We start from the raw sequence: 23,330 nt of genomic DNA, 5'->3' as shown, positions 1-23,330 counted from the left end.
AATTAGGAATATTAGATAATCCTTTCTAAAAGAGGGATCGATCTTGAATACTGATATTACACTAAATGTAAATGATTATTTTTCCATTATGATGTTTATATGAAATGAGAAAAACCAGATTAACTTTCCCAAATCATTCAAATTCTCATTTTAAGAGTTTAGTTAATTTATTTGAATAGCAGCAGAGACCAGACAGTACTCCTATCCTTTGGACTCATTCTCCAAATGCCTACAACAAGTTGAGGCCAGGAATTCAATCCAGGTGTTCCACTTGGGTGGAATTACTTGAGCCATCATCACTGCCTCCCAGAGCACATGGCAGGAAGCTGGTCTTGGGGTCTTGGTATAGACCCAGATATGCTGATATGGGGGGCAGGCTTCCTAACTGCTAGGCTAAACATCCAACTCCAATATCTTATTTTAAAAACAGAAAATTCAATTAGTAAATAATTTATCATGATTTCCATTATGTTGCTCATGTAGGAATTTCAATTTTTAGAAATCAGTTACTACAGAAAATAAGTTGAATTACATATAATTGAAAGGAAATTAATTTGTAATAACTTGGTCAACCCTACAAGTAAATTTAGCTCATAGAGATACAGTCTGAATACAAGCATAGTGAGTTTTAAGATTTCTGTTCCTTAATTCCATTTACTGAGGCTGACTAGTGGCCCTACTGCGCACCCAAGGCAGTGACTCAGAAATCCTTTCTGCATTGCTATTTTCATAGGGGACTCACTAATCAAAGCATGGACAGTCACTTACTAGAGTTCTGAGAGGATGACACATGGGTTCAAGGGTGACTGCAGGTCAGAGAGGGCTTCTCGATAAGCATTCTGTTTTAAACAGGTGTGCATGGCCTCCTTCCCTTTGGCTCTGTTTAGCTTCACTGCATTCAGTTTTATTAAACTATTTAAGGTTTTTAACTTATTGAGTGCTTCAACCTGAAAAATAAGTTTGCCCACCCCCAAAATTCATTTATGGTTAACAGTAATGTAGCACAAAATCATATGCTCACACTGTCAATAATATCAGCTCCCAAATCATACCTCCCACCCCACTCCCCCCCCTCCCAACCAGCAGAAGTAAAAACAGTGTTTGGCTCAACAATTTACATACAATAGAATAAACAACTAATTTTTAACACTTGGTACTTAAGGCATCATTTCAAACTTTCTTTAAACTTTTCCTTAAATGAAATCTCTTAAATTACAGAAAAGTAAAGGGATGTAGATTGTGGACATTTTTGAAGGTAAATATGAAATTTAAACTACTCACAACTCTGCAGTTCATTGAGTCACAGAATCTGAAACAACAGTAACATGAACCACTCCACTGGTTTACTGCAGAGTGTGAGTTTAAGAGGAAAATCTATATAGAAGTATTCAACCTTAGGATTCTGGTACTCAACCTTAACAACTGTTTCTGGTCATCACTGTTTTGTATCTTTTTAGCATATTCTTGTTCCATGTACAGGGTAGTCAGAATGGATTACTATGTAATACAGTGTGAAGACAGACATAGTATTTGTTGTCCAAATCTAAATTACTTGCTTTTATAATGAGGTAACTCTGGAGATGAAAACTTATGCAAACAATCAAAAAACTTACATAAGTAGTAAAAGATGGGTCAAATCAAAGTCATTATGTTTAAAAGTCAACTCAGGAAAGGTGTTGTGGCACAGTAGGTGAAACTGAGGCTTGGGATGCTCACTTTCCAGCTACTCTGCTTCTGATTCAGCTCCCTGCTAATGCATCCTGGGAAGCAGCAGAAAATGGCTCAAGTGTTTGGGGTCCAGTCACACACATGGGAGATCCGGATGGAGTTCTGGGCTCCTGATGTCAACTTGGCCTGGTCCCAATTTTTGCAAGTATTTTAGGAGTAACCAGTGAATGGTAGATCTTTCTGTCTCTCTGTTGCTCTACCACTTAAGTAGATGAAAAGATATATTTTAAAATGTCAACTTTAGGGACTGGTGTTGTAGCATAACAGGTTAAGCCACTGCTTGTAAAACTGGCATCCCATAATGGAGTGCTAGTTCCAGTCCCAGCTGCTCCACTTCTAATCCAGCTTTCTGCTACTGTGCCTGGGAAAGCAATGGCAGATGGTCCAATGTCTTGAGCCTTTGACATTTATGTTGGAACACCACGACAGAGTTTCTGGTTCCTGGCTTCAGCCTGGTCCAGCGTTAGCTGCTGAGGCCATTTAGGGAGTGAACCAGTAAATGGAAGAACTCTTCTCTACCCCCATTCCTCTGCTACTGTCCCTTCCAAATAAGTAAATAAATTTTTAAAAAGTCAACTTTATTGTTTAATAACTCAGAGTCTTTTATTTCATACTATGTAAAATTCCAAAGGACACAACAGCTACAGCCAACCATAAATCAGAAGTATTTTATTATGAGCATACAACTAAAACAGGAATAATAAAAAAAGAAGTAAATATGAACAATGTATAAAACAAACAAAATATGTGTAAAATAAGCAGAGTGAATTTTGTGGCTTAAAATATCATGAGTAGCAGATTTATTGCTTTTACTTTTGAACTTTGCTTCCATGTGAGGAAAACACTAAGCCTATGTATGTCACATATAGGGAGGTGAACCCAAGCACACAGTTTCTACAGATAGACCAAGACCTTATTCACAGGAAACTAAGAAGGTTCTATGCAGCTTGATGATAAAATATAGATGCCTGAAGCTTGCCAAGTCAGCCATCTGTTAAAACCACAGACACTCTACTTCTTCACAATTTCAGGAGCTGTACAAACACTGGTGACAAGGGAACCAGATGAAAACTGGGCTATGCAAACAGGAACTTTTTGAAGTATTTCAAATATGAATTTTTCTTCATGTTTGTACAGTTGGGAATTTTCATGCTCCACCTCTAATTGTGTCGATAATCACTTCCTGGAACAGTGTCCTTATTACCCCTTGGCCTTCAAATATTTTATGTATTTCAACACTTTGTCTTTATAGGGTAACAGTGAAAACAAAAATTGCTACATAAAAGGTAGTGTCTTCCTCTTACAATTCAGTCAAGAAAAAGAGTAAAGTGTTTACATACAGGTCATCCCTTTATCATTATAAAAGTCTAGCTAAAGTTCTCAGAGAAACAAGAAAATATGTGCAGCTCCGTTTACTAATGAGTAAGGCAGACAGTGGTCTTAAATTTTGAATTTTAATCTCAGTGCAATGAAAAATTAATGAACAAATGTAAGAAAATCAGAGTGTAGAAGGTTAGGCTTCCACCTATGGTGCTGGCATCCCACATTGGTATCAGTTCGAGTCCTGGCTACTCCTCTTCTGATCCAGTTCCCAGCTAATGGCCTGGGAAAGCAGTGGAAGATGACCCAAGTGCTTGGGCCCCTGCAACCATGTGGGAGACCTGGAAGAAGCACCTAGCTCCTACCTTTGGATTGGCCCAGCTCTGGCTGTTGTGGCCATTTGGGAAATGAAACAACGGATGTAAGACCTCTCTTTCTTTCCCTCTCTTTCTTTGTAACTCTGCCTCTCAAATAATAAATAAATCTCAAAGAAGAAGAAGAAGAAGAAGAAAAACAATACAATCTACATTTTTAACAGTTAACTTTATCAGTTGTGTAGATGAGAGAGAGAGAGATGCAAGGATGGAAAGGAGAGGCATAATTTAGGTTAATGAAGGATTGGATTAGGATGGTAGCCATGAACACTACATGGATATGAGGGTACTTCAAAAAGTTCATGGACAAATATAAAAGCTTTTATATTTTTTATATTATAAAAGTTTATTTTGGTGCAAAGAAAACTTCTAAGAGGTAGGCAATGTGGTGCAGCAGTAAGATACCACTGGGGATGCCCACGTCCCATGCTGGGGTGCCTCCATCTGCATTCTAGCTGTGCTCCTGATTCCAGCTTCCTGCTCACGTGCACTCTGGGAGGCAGAGGTGATGGCCCGTGAGGTTAGGACCCTGCCACTCACATGGGAGACCCACCAAGACTGAGTTTTGGCCTTCTGGCTTCAGCATGGCCCAGAACTCTGGCTGTTGTGGGCATTTAAGACTGAATCAGTGGATGGGAGATCCCTGTCTGTCTTTCCTTCAAATTAAATAAATAAAATTTCAAAATTAGAAAATCATGCATATGTTTTTCATAATACACTTTTTCCATCAATTTTTTTGAAAACTCTTATTGAAGAATTCCATAAATTATGAGGATGAATAGTATCAATCTCAGGTTACGCATACATGGCCTATAATACGTGGTGAATAAACAGCTATTATTGCCATCACTAATGGACTTTCTAAATGGAAGGGATCAGAGATATTTGCTTTAACCTCATGAAATGTCATAAATACTAAAAATATCTTGGGGCCGGCACTGTGGCGCAGTGGGTTAACACCCTGGCCTAAAGTGATGGCATCCCACGTGGGTGCTGGTTCTAGTCCTGGCTGCTCACTTCCAATCCAGCTCTCTGCTATGGCCTGGGAAAGCAGTACAAGATGGCCCAAGTCCTTGGGCCCCTGCACCCGCATGGGAGACCCAGAAGAAGCTCCAGGCTCCTGGCTTCGGATCAGCACAGCCCCGGCAGTTATGGGCAATTGGGGAGTGAACGATCAGATGGAAGATCTCTCTCTCTGTGTACCTCTGACTTTTAAATAAATAAAAAAATAATCTTTAAAAATAAAATAAAATCTTTAAAAAAATACCTTATGGCCGGCGCTGTAGCTTAACAGGCTAATCCTCTGCCTTGTGGCACCGGCACACCAGGTTCTAGTCCCGGTTGGGGCGCCAGATTCTATCCCGGTTGCCCCTCTTCCAGGCCAGCTCTCTGCTATGGCCCGGGAAGGCAGTGGAGGATGGCCCAAGTGCTTGGGCCCTGCACCCGCATGGGAGACCAGGAGAAGCACCTGGCTCCTGGCTTCGGATCAGCGCGGTGCGCCGACCACATCGCACAGGCCGCTGCGGCCATTGGAGGGTGAACCAACAGTAAAGGAAGACCTTTCTCTCTGTCCACTCTGCCTGTCAAAAAAAAAAAAAAAAAAAAAATTCTGTGCATAGGTGCTGATACTTTTATTTATTTATTTTAAGATTTAGTTATTGATTTGAAAGGCAGAGATACAAAGAGACAAGGAAAGAGAGAGAGAATTCTCCATCCTCTGGTTCACTCCCCAAATAGCTGCAAGGGCTAGGGCTGGGCCAAGCTGAAGCCAGGAGCCAATAGCTTCTTCTGGGTCTCCCATGTAGGTGCAGGGGCCCATGTACTTGGGCCATCTTCCACTGCTTTTCCCAGGCGCATTAGTAGGGAGCTAGATCAGAAGTGGAGCAACTAGGACTCAAACTAGCCCCCTCACGGGATGCCAGTGCTTTAGGTGGAGGCTTAAGCTTCTACGCCACAGCACCAGCCCCACCCTTGTACTTTCATGAGTACTGATGACAAACATAAATTTGTTAGGAGAACCATAGTATCTCCCAGCTTTCCCCAAAGAGACCTGTTACCAAAGGGACTGTGCATTGGGGAGAAGGTGAAGACCATTTGGGGGCTATGGACATTGGCTTTTAACCAACTAACTACAGGAGACCCAAAATGTCACTAGGATCTACCAGTTAGAGTTAAGGGTTAATGGAGGTCAGGTATCAATGTAGTTTTTCACTCAGGACCATCTCACATTGGGTTACCTAAATCCATCCTATTATTTCTCCAGCATAACTGGAATAGAAACACTGAACAACCAGCAGTTGTTCAATCCGCAATTGTTCCCTGACCTGTGGAACAAAGACTATTATGGTACGAAAGGCCAAATGGAAATCTTTAGAAGTGCCTGTACCTAAAGAAAAAAAAATAAAGAATGTAATATAAAACTCCTGGAGAGAATGAAGAGATTAATGCCTCTGTCAAGGACTTGATAGATGCAGGGGTAGTGATTCTCATCACAATTCCATTGAACTCAATTACTTAGCTTTATAAATCACAATTATCTCCAAAAAAAGCAATACAGAAATATCCTGGATACTGACATTTTAACTGTAAACAGTAATCCTCAATTTTGAAGTGCTTTGTTCAATAAGATAACTTCACATTTCTCTTTTTTTTTTTTTTTTCTTTTTGACAGGCAGAGTGGACAGTGAGAGAGAGAGACAGAGAGAAAGGTCTTCCTTTTGCCGTTGGTTCACCCTCCAATGGCCGCCGCGGTAGCGCGCTGCGGCCGGCGCACCGCGCTGTTCCGATGGCAGGAGCCAGGTGCTTCTCCTGGTCTCCCATGGGGTGCAGAGCCCAAACACTTGGGCTATCCTCCACTGCACTCCCTGGCCACAGCAGAGAGCTGGCCTGGAAGAGGGGCAACCGGGACAGGATCGGTGCCCCGACCGGGACTAGAACCCGGTGTGCCGGCGCCGCAAGGCGGAGGATTAGCCTGTTGAGCCACGGCGCCGGCTCACATTTCTCTTAAATGGCTTATGTTTTTGTGTTAGCTTTAAGCATATATTTATACTGTTAACACAGTTGCCTTTTATACAATATGCTATTTGTAAATTTCGACTAAAAAAAGACAGTTGTGTTGCTCAAAAAGGTTTGAAAACTCTCAGTATAGTACAAAGAGCTTAGACTTCATAGTTGGATAAACCTAGGTCTAAAGCTTAATAGTTGTGGGTCTTTCATCGAGTTACTCGATCTCTCAGTCTGTTTATCCCTCTGTCAACTGCAGACAGAATCAGTAATTACCATGGTATATTATTAGGGGAGTAAGATAAGGTAATATATTTAAAATAACAAGTATGGTCCTGGCATATGCTAAGCATTTAATAACAACATCACTAATATCTTCAGACTGTGACAGAGTTTCACAATTTCACGCAGCTACATATAGTTTGCAAAAGTAGCTTGAGGATTCTGAATTCTAGAAATTGTAACACCTGTGGATTCAGATATCAAAATACTTCAGTCTAAAAATACGTGGTAGAGTATACGCATCATTAATACTATGTTAACTGGAAAGAGTAACTGAAGGATATGAAAACACAAGGTATAGAGATTTTGTGACCACTGTAACCATAATCATTAAATTCATTAAATACATACAGGTTTATCTTATTAAAATGTAAGGCATGCTAATATAGAAAATATGAGGAATTTTGATTGTTTTTCATGTAGCACTTGATAATGTTTTTCTACCACACTTGCTTAAACTTCATCTTAAAAATATTACTTATTTGAAACAAAAGAGATGCACAGAGAGACAGAAACAAGAGTTCTCATCCACTGATTCACTTCCTAAAAGTCTCCAAAGATGAGGGTGGAGCTGGGGCTGAGAACTCAATCCAGGACTCCATGTGGGTGACAGGGACAAAATTACTTGAGCTGGGGCAGGGGCTGCAGCATAGCAGGTAAAGCAGCCACCTGTTGTGCTGGCATCCCATATGGGTACTGGTTTGAGTTTCAGTTGCTCCACTTCCAAATCAGTTCCCCACTAATGAGCCTGGGAAAGCAGAAGATGCCCTAAGTGCTTGGGCCCCTCTTCTAGGTCTCCCACATGGGTGCAGGGGCCCAAGGACTTGGGCCATCTTCCACTGCTTCCCCAGGCCATGGCATAGAGCTGGATCAGAAGATGAGCAGCTGGGACTTGAATTGGCGCCCATATGGGATGCGGGCACTGCAGGTCGGGGCTTCAATCTGCTGTGCCACAGCACCGGTCCCCCTGTCTCCTGGCTTTGTATCGGCCAGCTCCAGCTCCTGTGGCCATCTGGGGAATCAACCAGAGGATGAAAAATTTCTCTCCGTCTCTCTCTCTCTCTCTGTAACCCTGCCTTTCAAATTAAAATAAATAAATAAATAGATGGATAAATAAATCTTTAACAAAAAAATTACTTGAGCCACCATTGCTGCCTCCCAGTGTCTGCATGAGAAGGAAGTTGGAGTCAAGAGCCAGAGCTAGATATCAAACTCAAGCACTGCAATGTGGAACTGCCTGGCCAAACCCTTACCCCAAAACTTCATTTCTTGAATTAAATTTGATAGAATGTATAAATAAGATTCAGTTACTGAAACTTTTATGAACTAACATGATGAAAGAAACAATATTTGATGAAACTGATCAAACACCATCTACCAAACTGGACATGAAGATTAAAACAAACTAATACCTGTTTGGAAAGCACTTTCATGTGCCCTACACTTCCCCTGCAGTATGCTTCAAGGATGACGCCAAACTGTACTGAGACAGCAGGAATGTGCACTTCTGACCTGCAGGAAATTAATATCCAAGTGATTTATTAAATATTCACTTGAGATTATCAAATACTGACTTCTTTACTTTGAATTAAACTTATGATGCCAACCAAAGGAAAAAAATCAGAATATCTTGTGCATAATTATTAATGAGATGGTCAACTTTACATTATATTAAATAAACTTGAGTTCAAAAAAGTATGAAATTATATAATTAGGTAATTTTTTGTTCCAAGAAATCTGCATGTTACCATCTTACGAATTTAGAGACAACTGGGCTGAAACAGAGACAAGTGAAATTTGACTGACAAATTTTTTTCACTTAAAAAATGGTGGACTTATTTGAAAAAGGAAGAAACACTTTATTTGTTGTTCCCAGATAGTTTTAAAAGTAAGACTGAAGTGGATGAGAAAAAAAAAGAAGTTAAAAATAAGGGAAGAAAAACCCTTATGATTAGTAAGGAAACCAATATTCAGAAGTAATATCTCTATTATTAACAGCATATCAAGAAACTGAGCCAAAGAGAGAATGGAGAAGTACTTTTTTTCTTATAAGCATTAGTTTCAATACTATGAAGTTCATATTTTTAAAAAAAAAGCCCTTGAGAACAGTCAGAAATGAGTAATCCACAAGTTTCATAGGAAACAAAAGAAAGACTTTATCTTTTCTGATTTTATTACTATATGAAATTGGTATGATAAGGTTCTCATATTTTTTAAAATAACCTGCTTAATAAAGAAACTGAAAATAAAGTTTCTTTTATAATAATCACACTTAATCTTCTCTCAGTAACTGTAGGGATAATGGCCCTTCACAGCTACTAAAAGGATTAAACAGATCTGCATTCATCTCAACTATATTGAGACAATAAGCATATTTTACTGGAAAATAGCAATATACTAATTATTATTTCAGTTAAATATCAATCAGGCAAGAAGGTGACACCTGAATTACTTTATCAAATCATGAAAATCAGAGTTTAGGTATCAAGAAAAAGGAAAAGGCACTGAAACAGTATAAATGTGATAGATAGCTCAGAAACAACAAAAGCAGCAGACTGTTCTGGCGCATGTTTTGTATTACTCTGGTTTATATTTAGTAAATCACACGGTGAGCTGAGATTCAGATATAAAAGACTTACCTAAGATGCCAAAATAGAAACTGCCCTATCCGCCGATTAGCAAGCGCTCTTTCTAATAGGAATCTAGACAAGGCACAATCAAGAAATGGCTCATATTTTAAAACTTGCACCAGTTGTAAAAGGTACTGCGAGAGTTCTTCATCACTGAAAGAAACACAAGAAGAGTAACTCGACCTGTGCCAGAAAGAAATCCCTTCCCATCAAACTATCAAATGCTAACCTATTCAAAGACATTGTTCTTTTGGGCTAGGCTTGTTACATGCTTTCACTCATTGAAACACTACTACAATACCACAACTAAAGGTGGACATTCTAGGCTGGGGTAGGGGAGGTGAAGAGGATTAAATAAAAGATACATGAGATAATTTTTATCAATTAGGTTGTTATAACTGATAACTGTGTTTATAATCAGCCATGAGTTATCCCAAAAATTGGGTAGTTCGGTATGAATTTCTAACATGCTGAAAAACTTAAGTCAATGAATCATTTTCAAAATAAAAACTTCTGTAGCAATTTATATTCCTTTGATAATGTTGGAGCTATTGTTTGAAACCTATGCATTTCTTAGCAGAATATCATATTGACTCACTGAATTAATCTAACAGACAATTGTACTGCGCTGAATTAATAGTGCTGGGCAGAATGGCTCACTGCACCTAACCCATTTGTACAAACAGTATGGTTTGTACTGTACATTCAGTTTCCTTTGGGGAGTCTAGGCATTTGGTACATGTTAGACACAGAATACTTCTATGACTAATCCTGGCCATCAAGTCTAATGAGCTTCCTTGGTGCTGGGGGAATTAAATGTGTTCAGCATGACTCTACAAGAAATGGAACAGGGGAGTTAATACCTGGTCTCCCTGAGACTTCACCCCATGAAACTTTTCCCTTTCCCAAGTTTGCTCTGTATCCCTTTAATGTAACACATTATAGCTGTTGACAATGACTATATTCTGACTCCTATGAAAACTACCAGTGAATCATCACACCTGAGGCTGCTCTTGGTGGCATCTCAACCTAGTATGCTTTTGGTTTTTTACAGTATACACTTCAGAGAGGGAGGGGAGAAAAGGAAAGAAAGGGTGTACACAAAGTTGAGAGAAATTCTTAGTCTTTTTCATTTCTCATGACACCTACAAAAAGATGCCCCCTTCCTCACTCATACACAAGTGATTCCTTGCCCCAAAGGAAGCCACATGCAGGAGATACCTCATCTGCCGAAGGCAGCCCACAGCATATTCCCGCACATACTGGTCTGGGTAGTTGAAATCCAGAAGCTCCAAAGCCTCCCGAGGGGGCAATTTAGGCCAAATCTGAAGCAGCGCTTGAAGCTGTTAAAAATTGAAACTGGTTCAGAAGTGATGGGGGACAAAAGTTACCTATTTTTTCTAGGAACATAAAGTACAGAGATGGGTCAAAAGAGAAACACTCGTTTACCTAATGATACCCAAAAAATCCATTCATGTTCTTTTTTTTTTTTTTTTTTCATTTTTTATTTTTTTTTTTGACAGGCAGAGTGGACAGTGAGAGAGAGAGACAGAGAGAAAGGTCTTCCTTTTTGCCGTTGGTTCACCCTCCAATGGCCGCCGCGGTAGCGCGCTGCGGCCGGCGCACCGCGCTGTTCCGATGGCAGGAGCCAGGTGCTTCTCCTGGTCTCCCATGGGGTGCAGGACCCAAGGACTTGGGCCATCCTCCACTGCACTCCCTAGCCACAGCAGAGAGCTGGCCTGGAAGAGGGGCAACCGGGACAGGATCGGTGCCCCGACCGGGACTAGAACCCGGTGTGCCGGCGCCGCAAGGCGGAGGATTAGCCTGTTGAGCCACGGCGCCGGCCTCATGTTCTTATGTATTAAGATTCTCTTTATTGTTGAAACATTCCACTGAAAAGTAAAACAACCATTATTAAGTACTTAGCTGAAAATGGAATAACACACTGGATATATGGATTCTAAAATTACTAGCCATAAAGTAATGTTTTAAGGACAAAAGAAGGAAAAAAAGTAATAATTAAAAAACACCTAACAGCAAAATTCAAAATACAAGTACAGGCTGCAAGGCCCAGATAATGACAGGCAATACATATCTAAGAAGTTCATTAACAACAATGTAAAATTATCTTAAAGGAGTTGACTTCTTAAAAAAATTTTAATCTACTCTTCATTTCATCTGAAAATCACAGAGAGAGAGAGAGACATGGAGAGATCTTTCATCCACTAGTCCACTCCCCAACAACTGAACTAGCCAGGGCTGGGTCAGGCCAAAACCAGGAGCCCTGAACTGAATCCCAGATATTCCGTGTAGGTGAGAGGGAGAGACCAACTACTTGAGCCATCAGACTACCTCCCAGGATGTGCGTTACTAGGAGCTGGAATGGAAGACGGGACTTGAACCAGGCATCCCACGTCACGAGCATACTTTTAACTCTTAAATATTTTTTTTTAAGATACATTTATTGGAGCTAGCGCTGTGGCGCAGTAGGTTAATCCTCTGCCTGTGGTGCTGGCTTCCCATATAGGTGCCAGGTTCTAGTCCTGGCTGCTCCTCTTCCAATCCAGTTCTCTGCTGTGGCCTGGGAAAGCAGCAGAAGATGGCCCAAGTGTTTGGGTCCCTGCACCCGCATGGGAGACCAGGAAGAAGCACCTGGCTTCCAGCTTTGGATCAACACAGCTCTGGCTGGTGCGGCCATTTGGGGAGTGAACCAATGGAAGGAAGACCTTTCTCTCTGTCTCTCACTGTCTGTAACTCTCTCTCTTAAATAAATAAATAAAATCTTTTTAAAAAAGATACATTATTTATTTGAAAGGCAGAGTTAGAGTTAGAGTGAGAGTGAGAGAGAGAGAGGGAGATCTTCCATCCAGTGGTTCATTCCCCAAATGGCTGCAACAGCTGGAGCTTGGCTGATCCAAAACCAGTAGCCAGGAGCTTCTGTGGGTGCAGGGTCTCCCACATGGATGTAAGGACCCAAGGACTTAGGCCATCTTCCATTGCTTTCCCAGGCATGTTAGCAGTGAGCTGGATTAGAAGTGGAACAGCCTGGACTCAAACTGGTACCCATATGGGATGCCGGTGGCAGCTTTACCTGCTATACCACAGTGCTGGCCCCATTAGCTCTTAATTTTTTAATATCAGGGTGGGGGTCAGTGCTATGGTGCAGCAGGTTAAAGCCCTGGCCCACAGTGCCAGCATCCCACGTAGGCACTGGTTCAAGTCCTGGATGCTTCACTTCTGATCCAGCTCTCTGCCATGGCCTGGGAAAGCAATGGAAGATGGCCCAAGTTCTTGGGCCCCTGTACCTGCATGGGAGACCTGGAGGAAGTTCCAGGCTCCTGGCTTCAAATCAGCTCAGCTCTAGTCGTTGCAGCCATTTTGGGGATTGAACCGCAGATGAAAGACCTCTCTCTCTCTCTCTGGCTCTACCTCTATCTGTAACTTTTTCAAATAAATAATAAATAAATAAATAAAATAAAATAATAAAAATATCAGGGCAGGCATTGTGGCATAGCAGGTAAAGCTGCTACCTTTGATGCTGGCATCCCATATGGCAGCTGGTTTGTGATCTAGCTGCTCCGTTTCCGATCCAGCTCACTGCTAATGGCCTGGGAAAGCAGAGGATGATAGCCCAAGTGCTTCGGCCCCTGCACCCACTTGTGAGACCCGGAAGAAGCTCTGGACTCCTGACTTTAGCACTGTCTAGCCCCAACCATTTCAACCATTTGAGGAGTGAACCCGCAGATGGAAGATCTCGCTGTCTCTCCTTCTCTGTAACTCTTTCAAATAAATAATGAAACTTTTTTTAAAAAAAAAGATTTAACAGAACTTTTGTTGATCATGTAATTAAACTCATTATAATAATATGATTCCACAAGAATCAAATAGTACCTGGCTGTTTATTTCCTTCCTCACAGCACAGTGAGACTCAACAAGGTTGCTCCTGACAAGGGTCCCCACTTCCTCATGGTTTTGATATGTTTATAGCATGCAATCTTACAGAAGATGGTAATTAAGAAGAAAATTGGTTATGGAACAAAGTGAGAGTAATTGATCTGTGGACCTCTTAAAGTTCAATCCTCTCTGGTAAAATCGTATTACTTAGTATTTAATATGGTTTAGTTTCTTGAGTACCACATAAACATCAATGACAACAATTTCATGGAAGACACATAAAATATGGAAGAGCAATGCTCCTTGGAAGGCAGTGGAAGATGGGTCAAGTGCTTGGGCTCCTGCACCTACAAGGGAGACATGGATGGAGTTCCACACTCCTGGTTCCAGCCTAGCCCACTCTGCCTGTTGTGGTCATTTGGGGAGTGTACCAGAGGATGGAAAATCCCTCTTTCTCTATCTCTTCATAACTCTGCCTTTCAAATAAATAAAATAAATATTAAAACATACACACACACACACAAAACAAACAGCACCTTCAGTTTACACTGGAAACAAAACAACCACAAAATAATGGAATGGACAGATAATATCGAGCAATATTAGAGGATGAGCTATATTATGGTTCAAAAACAATCCTATCATTGGAAAGTAATTACTTTTGTAAGGTCATTTATAATTGGTAAAATTAAATTATATAAGCATTAAATTAATTACCCAAACTCATCATTTTAATTTGGGGAAATCCATTGAAGCATATAGGGAAGGGAACATTGGCTATATAAACAGTCAATGTTGATCAGCTGTTGCTTATTGCAAAGGTTACTGAAACACCTTCTGCGATAAGCCCACACAATGTTTTTCTATGAATAAATATGAGACTATTCTTTGATAGCTTTTTTGTCAAATGCAGACTTACAACAGAATCTTGTACCAGGCTTCTGGTACTCTACCTCTAAGGGATTAGATTTAGCAAGAAACAGTTAACGCTTTTTTGTGTCAGCTCAATATAACTGGAAAGGTGATATGGCAGGACGAAGAACCAAAACTCATTTTGGGGTGGGTGTTTGGCTCATGTCCCAAGTGGATATGTCTGGGTTCAACGCCTCGCTCTGCTCCTGACTCCAGCTTCCTGCTAATACAGACCCTAGGAAGCAGTGAGGATGGCCCACGTGATTAGGTTTCTGCCATCCACATGGGAGACATGGATTGACTTCCAGACTTCTGGCTTTAGTCAGTCCTTCCTTGGGGCCATATCAAATATTTGTAGAGCAAACCAGTACGGTAGATGGAGGGCTATAATTTCTCTGTCTCTCAAATAAATGAATGAGTAAAAACTAACTGAAACACAAATAAAACTCACTTGTTTTTATTCAATTCACTTTTTTCCTGAGACTACAAACATTAAGTTTATGTCTCCCTACTCTCACTCACACATAGGCACACAAGTACAATTTAAATGTAGTATTAAACTACACTATTGGCTTTCCTCTACCAAAGAGGACCTAAATTATATTTGAAAACTCTTGAAAAGGAAACAAGTTTGCTGAATCCATGAATGGAAGCTTTTCTATCTTGAGGGATCAAATAAAGAAATATTATGCATAAAGTACTTCATTACATTAAGAAATTTCTCTATATCCTTTAAGAGTACAGCAAAAACACTTTTCTACTGTGAGTCTAATGAAATTTCTTGGATAGGCACTTTGCACTGGATAGTATCCATGAGAAACAGGCAAATGTGCCAACTAAAAAAGTGCTTAGATCTTATTTTCCACCATTACTGAGGATTTATAGAAAACTAACCATGAATTTAGATAAACAAATGGTCAGAAGACAGTAACTATTCCAGAGCAATTAAAACCTAAACAATATAAAACAGTTCCTTTTTAATGTAACATTCAGATGGCCTAACATGGAAATAATTTAATTTTGGCACACACAATAATATAACTGCATGATTCCAAAAATCTTTAATTGTAAGTGAACAGCAAAGAAATCCTTCTGCACTTAATTTGAGAAATAAAAAAAATCCAAAGATTTAAAAAAAGGCATGATTAAAATAAATATGCATTTCTTCACTAAATTTTAGTCATGACAAATTTATTAACACCTGAAAACTAGAGAGATCAATTGAATTCAAATAAATCAAGTTATTTTAATAGGCCAAATTTATTTGTTCTGATTTTAAAAATCATTTCAAGTTACCTGAGCAACATCCTCAAGTTTATTCCACTTGATTGATAGGAGTAATTTTGGCAGTGACTGTGGGAAGTTCTCTCTGCAGTCTTGTCGCAAAGTCCAAATAAGATCCATTTCATTCTCACACAGCTGGGACAATGGATCTCTGTCCAAGATTTCTTTCAGTACTGCAAGAAACTTTTTCCCACCTCGACTCTAAGAAAGGAAAATACTCATTATAGAATTTAATTGTATAAACATCAATGATAAACAGTAAATTTACATTGTACAATAAAGTTACACATAAATATACATGATTTGACCTTAAACACTAATAGAGATAGATCCTTTTAAAAGTTTTCACTGTTCAATTTAAAATCTGTGAGCTCAGGATCAAGCAGTTATTCTCACAACAGTTCTAAAAACAAAGTTACTTTTTAAAAATTCATTTATAATCACTAGGGGGCAGTATTGGCTTTGAAATAAAAACTAAGTCCTTTATTATTTGAACTGAATTTAATTTCAATTTCTATAAACAAAAACCAACAATGATCCACACAAAAAGGTTACAAATGAGGTTACAAATAAAAGACATCATCTTGGCTTGTGCCTTGAATTAGTGGCATAAAATGTTCTTAGACTGAAAACTGCATTTTGGCTAAAACTAAAGTTGGAAAAAACAGTTCTAATTTTCACTCACCATCTCAACAAGAATATACTCAAGTAAAGAAGATGGTTCATTCTATCTTTCTGGATCTAGGCCCTTTGAATCTCACTAACGTTAAAACAAAGAGGTACATGTCCCCATACTTAAATTAAAACAATGATACTTTAGTCAAAACATATCTTCCCTACTTCAAACATTTCTGAGAAGATTCTGTAAGACCTTATACTGTATTACTATATTCTATACTTGCTGCTATTTTAACTGTTATTGTACATAAATGTGAAAATAGGTAAAACTGTCATGTTATTAATCTCCTAATGAAGTCCAATTCAAAACACTACACACACACACAAAGAATGGGAAATACTAAGTTTAAATTTTATTAAGAAGTGACTTTTGGATATTCCAAAGAAAGAACATAATCAAAGCAATGTACCATCCAACTCAGTGGAACTTTACTTTAAGGGTTAAACACTGCATTATAAAACAAAGACAGATAAAATTATACTAAGTATTCTTATTTTATTTGCTCTCAGTGTGGAATTCACCAATTGCAAATGCATGTTGCATTAAAATGCTTTTTTTAAAAGATGTAAGGAGACTGAAGTATCCGTTTACATTGTTAGGATTTACTTTTTCAGGGGCCAGCGCTGTGGCGCAGCAGGTTAAAGCCCAGGCCTGAAGCACCAGCATCCCATATGGAAGCCGGTTCTAGTCCTGGCTACTCCTCTTCCAATCTAGCTCTCTGCTATGGCCTGGGAAAGCAGTAGAAGATGGCCCAAGTCCTTGGGCCCCTACACCCGCATGGGAGACCCGGAAGAAGCTCCTGGCTCCTGGCTTCGGATCGGTGCAGCAATGGCCATTGCGGCCATCTGGGGAGTGAACCAGCGGATGGAAAACTTCTCTGTCTCTCCCTCTCTCTGTAACTCTTTCATATAAATAAAATAAAATAAATCTTTAAAGAAAAATAAATATTTTTAAAAAGAAAATTATAAGTAATCAGTGTGGTCATGTATGTTCTCAAGTTGTTTTAATTTTTAATGGAGATTAAATATTTACTTATTTTATTGTCATTAGAATGGCAATATATGCTGAATATGCTTTGAGTTTTTCCAACACACTATTTTTCTCAATTTTACCAAAGTATAGGGCAGAACAACTGGAAATTTTTTCTAAGAAATACAAAGAAAGAAATTTGCCAATATCTGGCAACATGGCTAGAAACAAAATAGGCTGAAGAGCAAGTGCCAATTGGTCAATAAGCAATTCTGAACTTCTGTCTTCAGTCTTTCTGACATAACCATACACTCCATACTTAAAACCCTTCATTGGTTTGGCCATTGTCTATGGAACAAAATTATATTACAAACACCTCTAAGACCTGGTCTTATCATACTTTCCCAATTTTCTTTTAGGTTGCTCTAAATGTCACAAATTTTACTCCAATCCTTTCTAACTGGTTGCTGTGTCTGGCATACTGTAGTGGTGCTCACCTTCTTCATATCCTGTGAATTCTATTTCTTTGTTCTCAGATCATAAACTCATCTCAAAATGAAAATCAGATCTTCCTCTCATTTGTACCAAGCAGATAATCAATACACAAAATACTAGATTTAAAAATGAAAAAAGGGGTCAGCATTGTGGTCCAGCTGCTTAAGCTCCAGCCTGCAATGCCAGCATCCTATGTAAGTCCTGGCTGCTCTGTTTCTCATCCAGCAGTCTGCTGACACACCTGGGAAGGCAGCTAAAGATGGCCCAAGTACTAGGGCCCCTGCCACTCACATGGAAGACCCAGATGGAGTTCCTGGCTCCTGGATTTGGGAAGCAAACTAGTGGATGGAAAATCTGTGTTTCTCTCTCTCTTTCTATAACACTGCCTTTCAAATAAAATAACTCTTTAAAAAATGAAAACAAATTCCAAATTTTACACATTTTTGTATTAAAATTCACAATAAGGGAGTGTTTGGTTTAGCTAAGATGCCTGGTAAGCATGCCAGCACATTGTTATTATCTGAGTGCCTGGGATCAAGTCTTGACTCCACTTCTTACTCCAGCTTCCTGCCAAAGTACACCCTTCGGGGATAGCTCAAGTACTTGGATCCCTGCCACCTGTAGGAGACCATATTGAGTTTCAGGCTCCTGGCTTTGGCCTGACCTGGTACAATCCAGCTCCTGGGGACATATGGGGAATGAATCAGTGGATGGAATATTCCACTCACCCTCAGTCATCCAAATAAATAAAAATAAATAAACCTTTTTAAAAAAGATAGCCAGGCCGGAGCCGTGGCTTAACAGGCTAATCCTCCGCCTTGCGGCGCCAGCACACCGGGTTCTAGTCCCGGTTGGGGAGCCGGATTCGGTCCCGGTTGCCCCTCTTCCAGGCCAGCTCTCTGCTATGGCCTGGGAAGGCAGTGGAGGATGGCCCAAGTCTGGGCCCTGCACCCGCATGGGAGACCAGGAGAATCACCTGGCTCCTGGCTTCGGATCAGTGAGATGCGCTGGCCGCAGCGGCCATTTGTAGGGTGAACCAACGGCAAAAAGGAAGACCTTCCTCTCTGTCTCTCTCTCTATCCACTCTGCCTGTCAAAAAAAAAAAAAAAAAAAAAAAGATAGCCAAAGACTAATTAAGTAAGTAAATGCTAACTCCTTTTGGACCTTATAAGCAGGCAGGTACATTTCATTATACTCAATATATTATTATAAAACATACAGAAAATTATGGTGGTTTTATATTCAGAGACTGAACCTAAAAACGGTACCACCTGAGTTTTACTGTAAAAACAGTAAGTCGTCAGAATTTGAAAATAAAACTCCTAGTCAAACCTGCTACATTCAGAATGTAAATTGTTCACATTAAGGGAAAGGCAGACTGCTATTAAATATTGTAAAAGCTAGCAGACTATATTACGGTAATTTAGCTGATCCAAATTAGACCTGTACAGACTTGGTTTAAGTAAGTATTTTGTTGACATGGGCTAAGATGGGAAAGCAGTGGATCAGATGTATAACTGTACTATGAGTGTTTACTGAGGTATGCAGAACATAAAAATGAATAAACCAAGGAAATGTACACTATCAGAAGCATGGCAAGAAACCTAAAAAAATACAGAATTTTATGAAACTTCCAAATATCAGTAATAAAAAATTATATAACTGGAAAACTTATATACATGTCCAAATGTTTATACTAAAATAGGTAGAAAGCAACAACAAAAAATAATACCCATATTCTCTACTTTGCTTTTATGTTTAGATTTTGAAAAATCACCAACACACATATTATGATACAAGAGATTACCAATCAATACAAAAATCTTACTAACACAAGAAAAACAGCAACAGCTCCTTTATTAAAAAAAAAAATACTTATTTACTTGAAAAGCAAAGGAGATTGAGAGACAGAGAAAGATTGAGAGAGAGAGAGAGAAAAGGAGGGAGGGAGATATCTCCCATCTTCTCTCTTTTCTGTGAGATAGAAAATTCATGTCATCTTCAGAAGTACTGGACACTCAGATGATATATTAAATTGTAATTACCAGGGACAGAGGGGTGAATTAAGACAGTTATACAGGGGCTTGCCCTGTGGTGTAGTGGGAAAAGCCGCCACCACCTGCAGTGCCAGCATCCCATATGGGCGCTGGTTTGAGTCTCGGCTGCTCCACTTCCGATCCAGCACTCTGCTATGGCCTGGGATAGCAGTAGAAGATGGCCCAAGTGTTTGGGCCTCTGCACCTGTATGGGAGACCTGGAAGAAGTTCCTGGCTGCTGGTTTTAGATCAGCGCAGCTCCAGCCATTGCGGCCAGTTGAGGAGTGAACCAGTGAATGGAAGACCTCTCTCTCTCTCTGCCTCTCCTTCTCTCTCTATGTAACTCTTTCAAATAAATAAACAAATCTTTAAAAAAAAAAAAAAGCTATACAATGAAGAGTTTGGATATAGGGCGTTGAGCAAGTAAATACAATATATTAAGAGTAACAGGGGCTGCTGCTGTGGCGTAGTGGGTAAAGCCACTGCCTGCAGTGCCAGCATCCCATATGGGTGCCGGTTCGAGTTCCGGCTGCTCCACTACTGATCCATCTCTCTGCTAGGGCCTGAGAAAGCAGTAGAAGATGGCCCCAGTCCTTGGGCCCCTGCACCCATGTGGGAGACCTGGAGGAAGTTCCTGGCTCCTGGACTGGTGGAGCTCCGGCCATTGTGGCCAATTGGGGAATGAACCAGCAGATCGAAGAACTCTCTCTCTCTGCCTCTCCTTTTCTCTATATATAACTCTTTAAAATAAATAAACAAATATTTTTATTTAAAAAAAGAGTAGTAGAAATTCAGATTTGTCACTGTCAGAAAAGGGAATTAAAATATAAAAAAGCAAAAGCTGCAAAATGTCTAGTGGTAGTAGATCCTAGTAAGAAGCATTATTATGAGTTCATAACTTCTACAGATACACATATACACACATATATATGTACAAATATAAGGAGGTCAACACAGATAAACGAGTTTTGTTTCATGAAAAGGCCTAGAATGAGCTGTACCCCAGGAGCAATGAGTATATCCAGTGAGTATATCAATCTTAAATTTGAAACACTTTTTACAAATAAAAGAAATGGGACTTTGTTGAGAAATGGTTAATTCCAAGGCTGGGGTAGAGAAAGAACCAGATGAGCCTAGGACATACTACTGTATCACAAAGATGGACATGCCAAAAAGACATAGGAGACAGCTTGAATGGGCTCTGACTGGCCACACTGGGGAAAATTTGGTCATTAAAATAAATGATAATACTTAATTATAATAAAGTCACTAAGCCAAAAAAATCACAAATACATACTACACTAAATAAATCATAAATAGATGTGGTAGAAGAAAAGCCTCTGATAGCATAAGCCAACCAGCAAGACTAAAATTGAAAACTAACATTTGATTATTCACTACAGTAGCACTGATTCAAACAAGAAATATCAGTGAATGCAAAAACAAATGAGTGACAGTTTGCTGTGAAATGAGGTGTTTATTTAGTTTCAAACCATACTTGATAAAACATTTGTTAACTTTATATAAAAAAAAACCCTGGAAGATAGCATATTAACCAAATGACAACAGTTAACATCAATTCCAATGTGACACATAGACATTGTTTTTTCCTAATAAAATTCAGAGTGAAGAAAACTGCATCATTTCTATGGTTATTTGTACTAAAAGGCACAGCTGGAATCCAATCATGACAAAACATGAGAAAATGCAAATGGCAGGATATTCTAGAAATAACTGTCCTATATGCTTTAAAAATGTCAGAGTCATTAAGGAAAGACTGAGGAACTGCTTCGGACTTAAGGAAACTAAACATACATAATGAAATGCAGCAAGTAATTCTGGGATGGATCATGGACCTACAATGAACATTACTGAGACAAATGAATAAATTTGGGCAGAATCTGTGGATTAAACAGGACAACTATACCAATATTATTTTCCTGATATTTGTGCATGTACTCTGCTTATGTACTAAAATGTTCTTTAAAAAAAGAGATTGATTAATTTGAAAGGCAGAGAGGGAGGGGGAGGGGGAGGGGGAGGGGGAGGAAGACGGAGAAAGAGAATCTTCCATCTGCTGGTTCACTCTCCAAATGGCTGCAATGGCTGGGGCTGCGCCGGGCCAAAACCAGGAGCCAGGAGCTTCTTTTGGGTCTCCCAATGTATGCAGGGGCCCAAGGACTTGGGACATCCTCTGCTGCTTTCTCAGGTGCATTATCAGGGAGCTGGATCGGAAGTGGAGCAGCTGGGATTCGAACCAGAGCCCATATGGGATGCCAACAGTGCAGATGGCAGCTTAACTCATGGGTTTTTAAGAGATACACACTGAAGAACTGAGGTATGAAAGGGCATGATGTTTATTATTTAATTTCAAATAATTCAGAAAACGAGCATATACACACATTGATAAAACAAATGTCATAAAATGTTAATAACTGAGGAATAGGAGTGAAGGATACAGAAGAATTCTTTGTATTTGCCTTCAAAGTTTTCAGTAAGTTGGAAATCATTAAGGAGAGAAAATTTCCCTACAATTTTAAAGGCTGTAAAGTCTTCAAATCATTTCACAAATGGAACATTCTAAGTAGACATCTGAACCATGGCTAAGTCAACACCTGTGAAGTCTGCCACTAAGATTTTATACCTGAATCTTCACAGTAAAAGGAAGAGGATAAAGCAAACTTCAGACACATTTATGTATCTCAGTTTAGAACAGAGTTACTCAACCTGATACTTTGCTGGGAGAGGAACAGTACCACCTGTGCATTTTAGGATGTTTAGCATTTAACTATGATTCACAAGATGCCACCAATATAGCCCACCAAGTTATGATGACCAAAACTATCTGCAGGGCTGGCACTATGGCATAGTGGGTAAAGCCGCGGACTGCAGTGCCGGCATCCCACGTGGGTGCCAGTTAGAGTCCAGGCTACTCCACTTCAGATCCAGCTCTCTGCTATGGCCTGGGAAAGCAGTGGAAGATAGCCCCAGTCTTTGGGCCCCGGCACCTGTATGGGAGACCTAGAAGAAGCTCCTGGCTTTGGACTGGCCCAACTCCAGCTGTTGTGGCCATCTGGGGAGTGAACCAGTGGATGGAAGACTTCTCTCTCTCTTTGCCTCTGCTTCTCTGTAACTCTGCCTTTCGAATAAACAAATAAATCATTTAAAAAAAAAAAACCTATCTGCAGAGATTTCAAAATGCCCTCAGGAGGGCAAATGAGCTGCAGGCTGAGAATAAATGGATAAGATCAAAACTGCCAATTTATAATCATAATTCACAGGGGTTGGCATTGAGACACAGTGGTTAGGCCACCACTAATGACATCAGCATCACACCTCAGAATGCCAGTTTGAGTCCCAGGTGCTCCACTTCCAATCCAGCTCCCAGCTATTATGTCTGGGAAAGCAACAGAAGATGGTCCAAGCAGTTGGGCCCCTGCCACCCATTATGGGATACCTTACAGGAATTTCAGGCTCTTGGCTTAACCCTGGCTTTTCTAGCCATTTGGGGAAAAAAACTAATGGACTGAAAATTTCTGTCTCTAGCTCTACCTCTATCTGTCACTCTGACTTTCAAATAAATAAATAAATCTTTTAAAACATTCATAAAGAAGGTATTTTTCCTATTCTGCAGACCCATGTTCCTGGGTAAGCACTTGTTTTAAAAAAGATTAACATCTTTTTAAATTGTTACAGAGAAAAACCCAAAATACAGCAGGTGCTA

General features: G+C 39.8%; 1 protein-coding gene across 2 annotated transcripts in view; it reads right to left on the bottom strand.

Annotated features, from left to right (window-relative positions):
• PIK3CB (phosphatidylinositol-4,5-bisphosphate 3-kinase catalytic subunit beta) overlaps positions 1 to 23,330 on the bottom strand; it is a 168,745-nt gene that overhangs the window by 27,320 nt on the left and 118,095 nt on the right. For both annotated transcript variants that reach the window (XM_062214065.1, XM_062214058.1), the window contains exons 12-16: positions 15,440 to 15,628; positions 10,559 to 10,680; positions 9,347 to 9,490; positions 8,120 to 8,219; positions 769 to 947 (exon numbers count right to left, since the gene is read on the bottom strand). In XM_062214065.1, the coding sequence (XP_062070049.1) occupies positions 769 to 947; positions 8,120 to 8,219; positions 9,347 to 9,490; positions 10,559 to 10,680; positions 15,440 to 15,628 (734 nt within the window). The remainder of the gene's footprint in view (positions 1 to 768; positions 948 to 8,119; positions 8,220 to 9,346; positions 9,491 to 10,558; positions 10,681 to 15,439; positions 15,629 to 23,330) is intronic.

Source organism: Lepus europaeus, chromosome 2, assembly GCF_033115175.1.
Source record: "Lepus europaeus isolate LE1 chromosome 2, mLepTim1.pri, whole genome shotgun sequence".
In the NCBI taxonomy this organism is placed as follows: domain Eukaryota; kingdom Metazoa; phylum Chordata; class Mammalia; order Lagomorpha; family Leporidae; genus Lepus; species Lepus europaeus.
The sequence above is the reverse complement of the archived record's forward strand: the minus strand, read 5'-3'. Positions and strand labels throughout refer to the sequence as shown.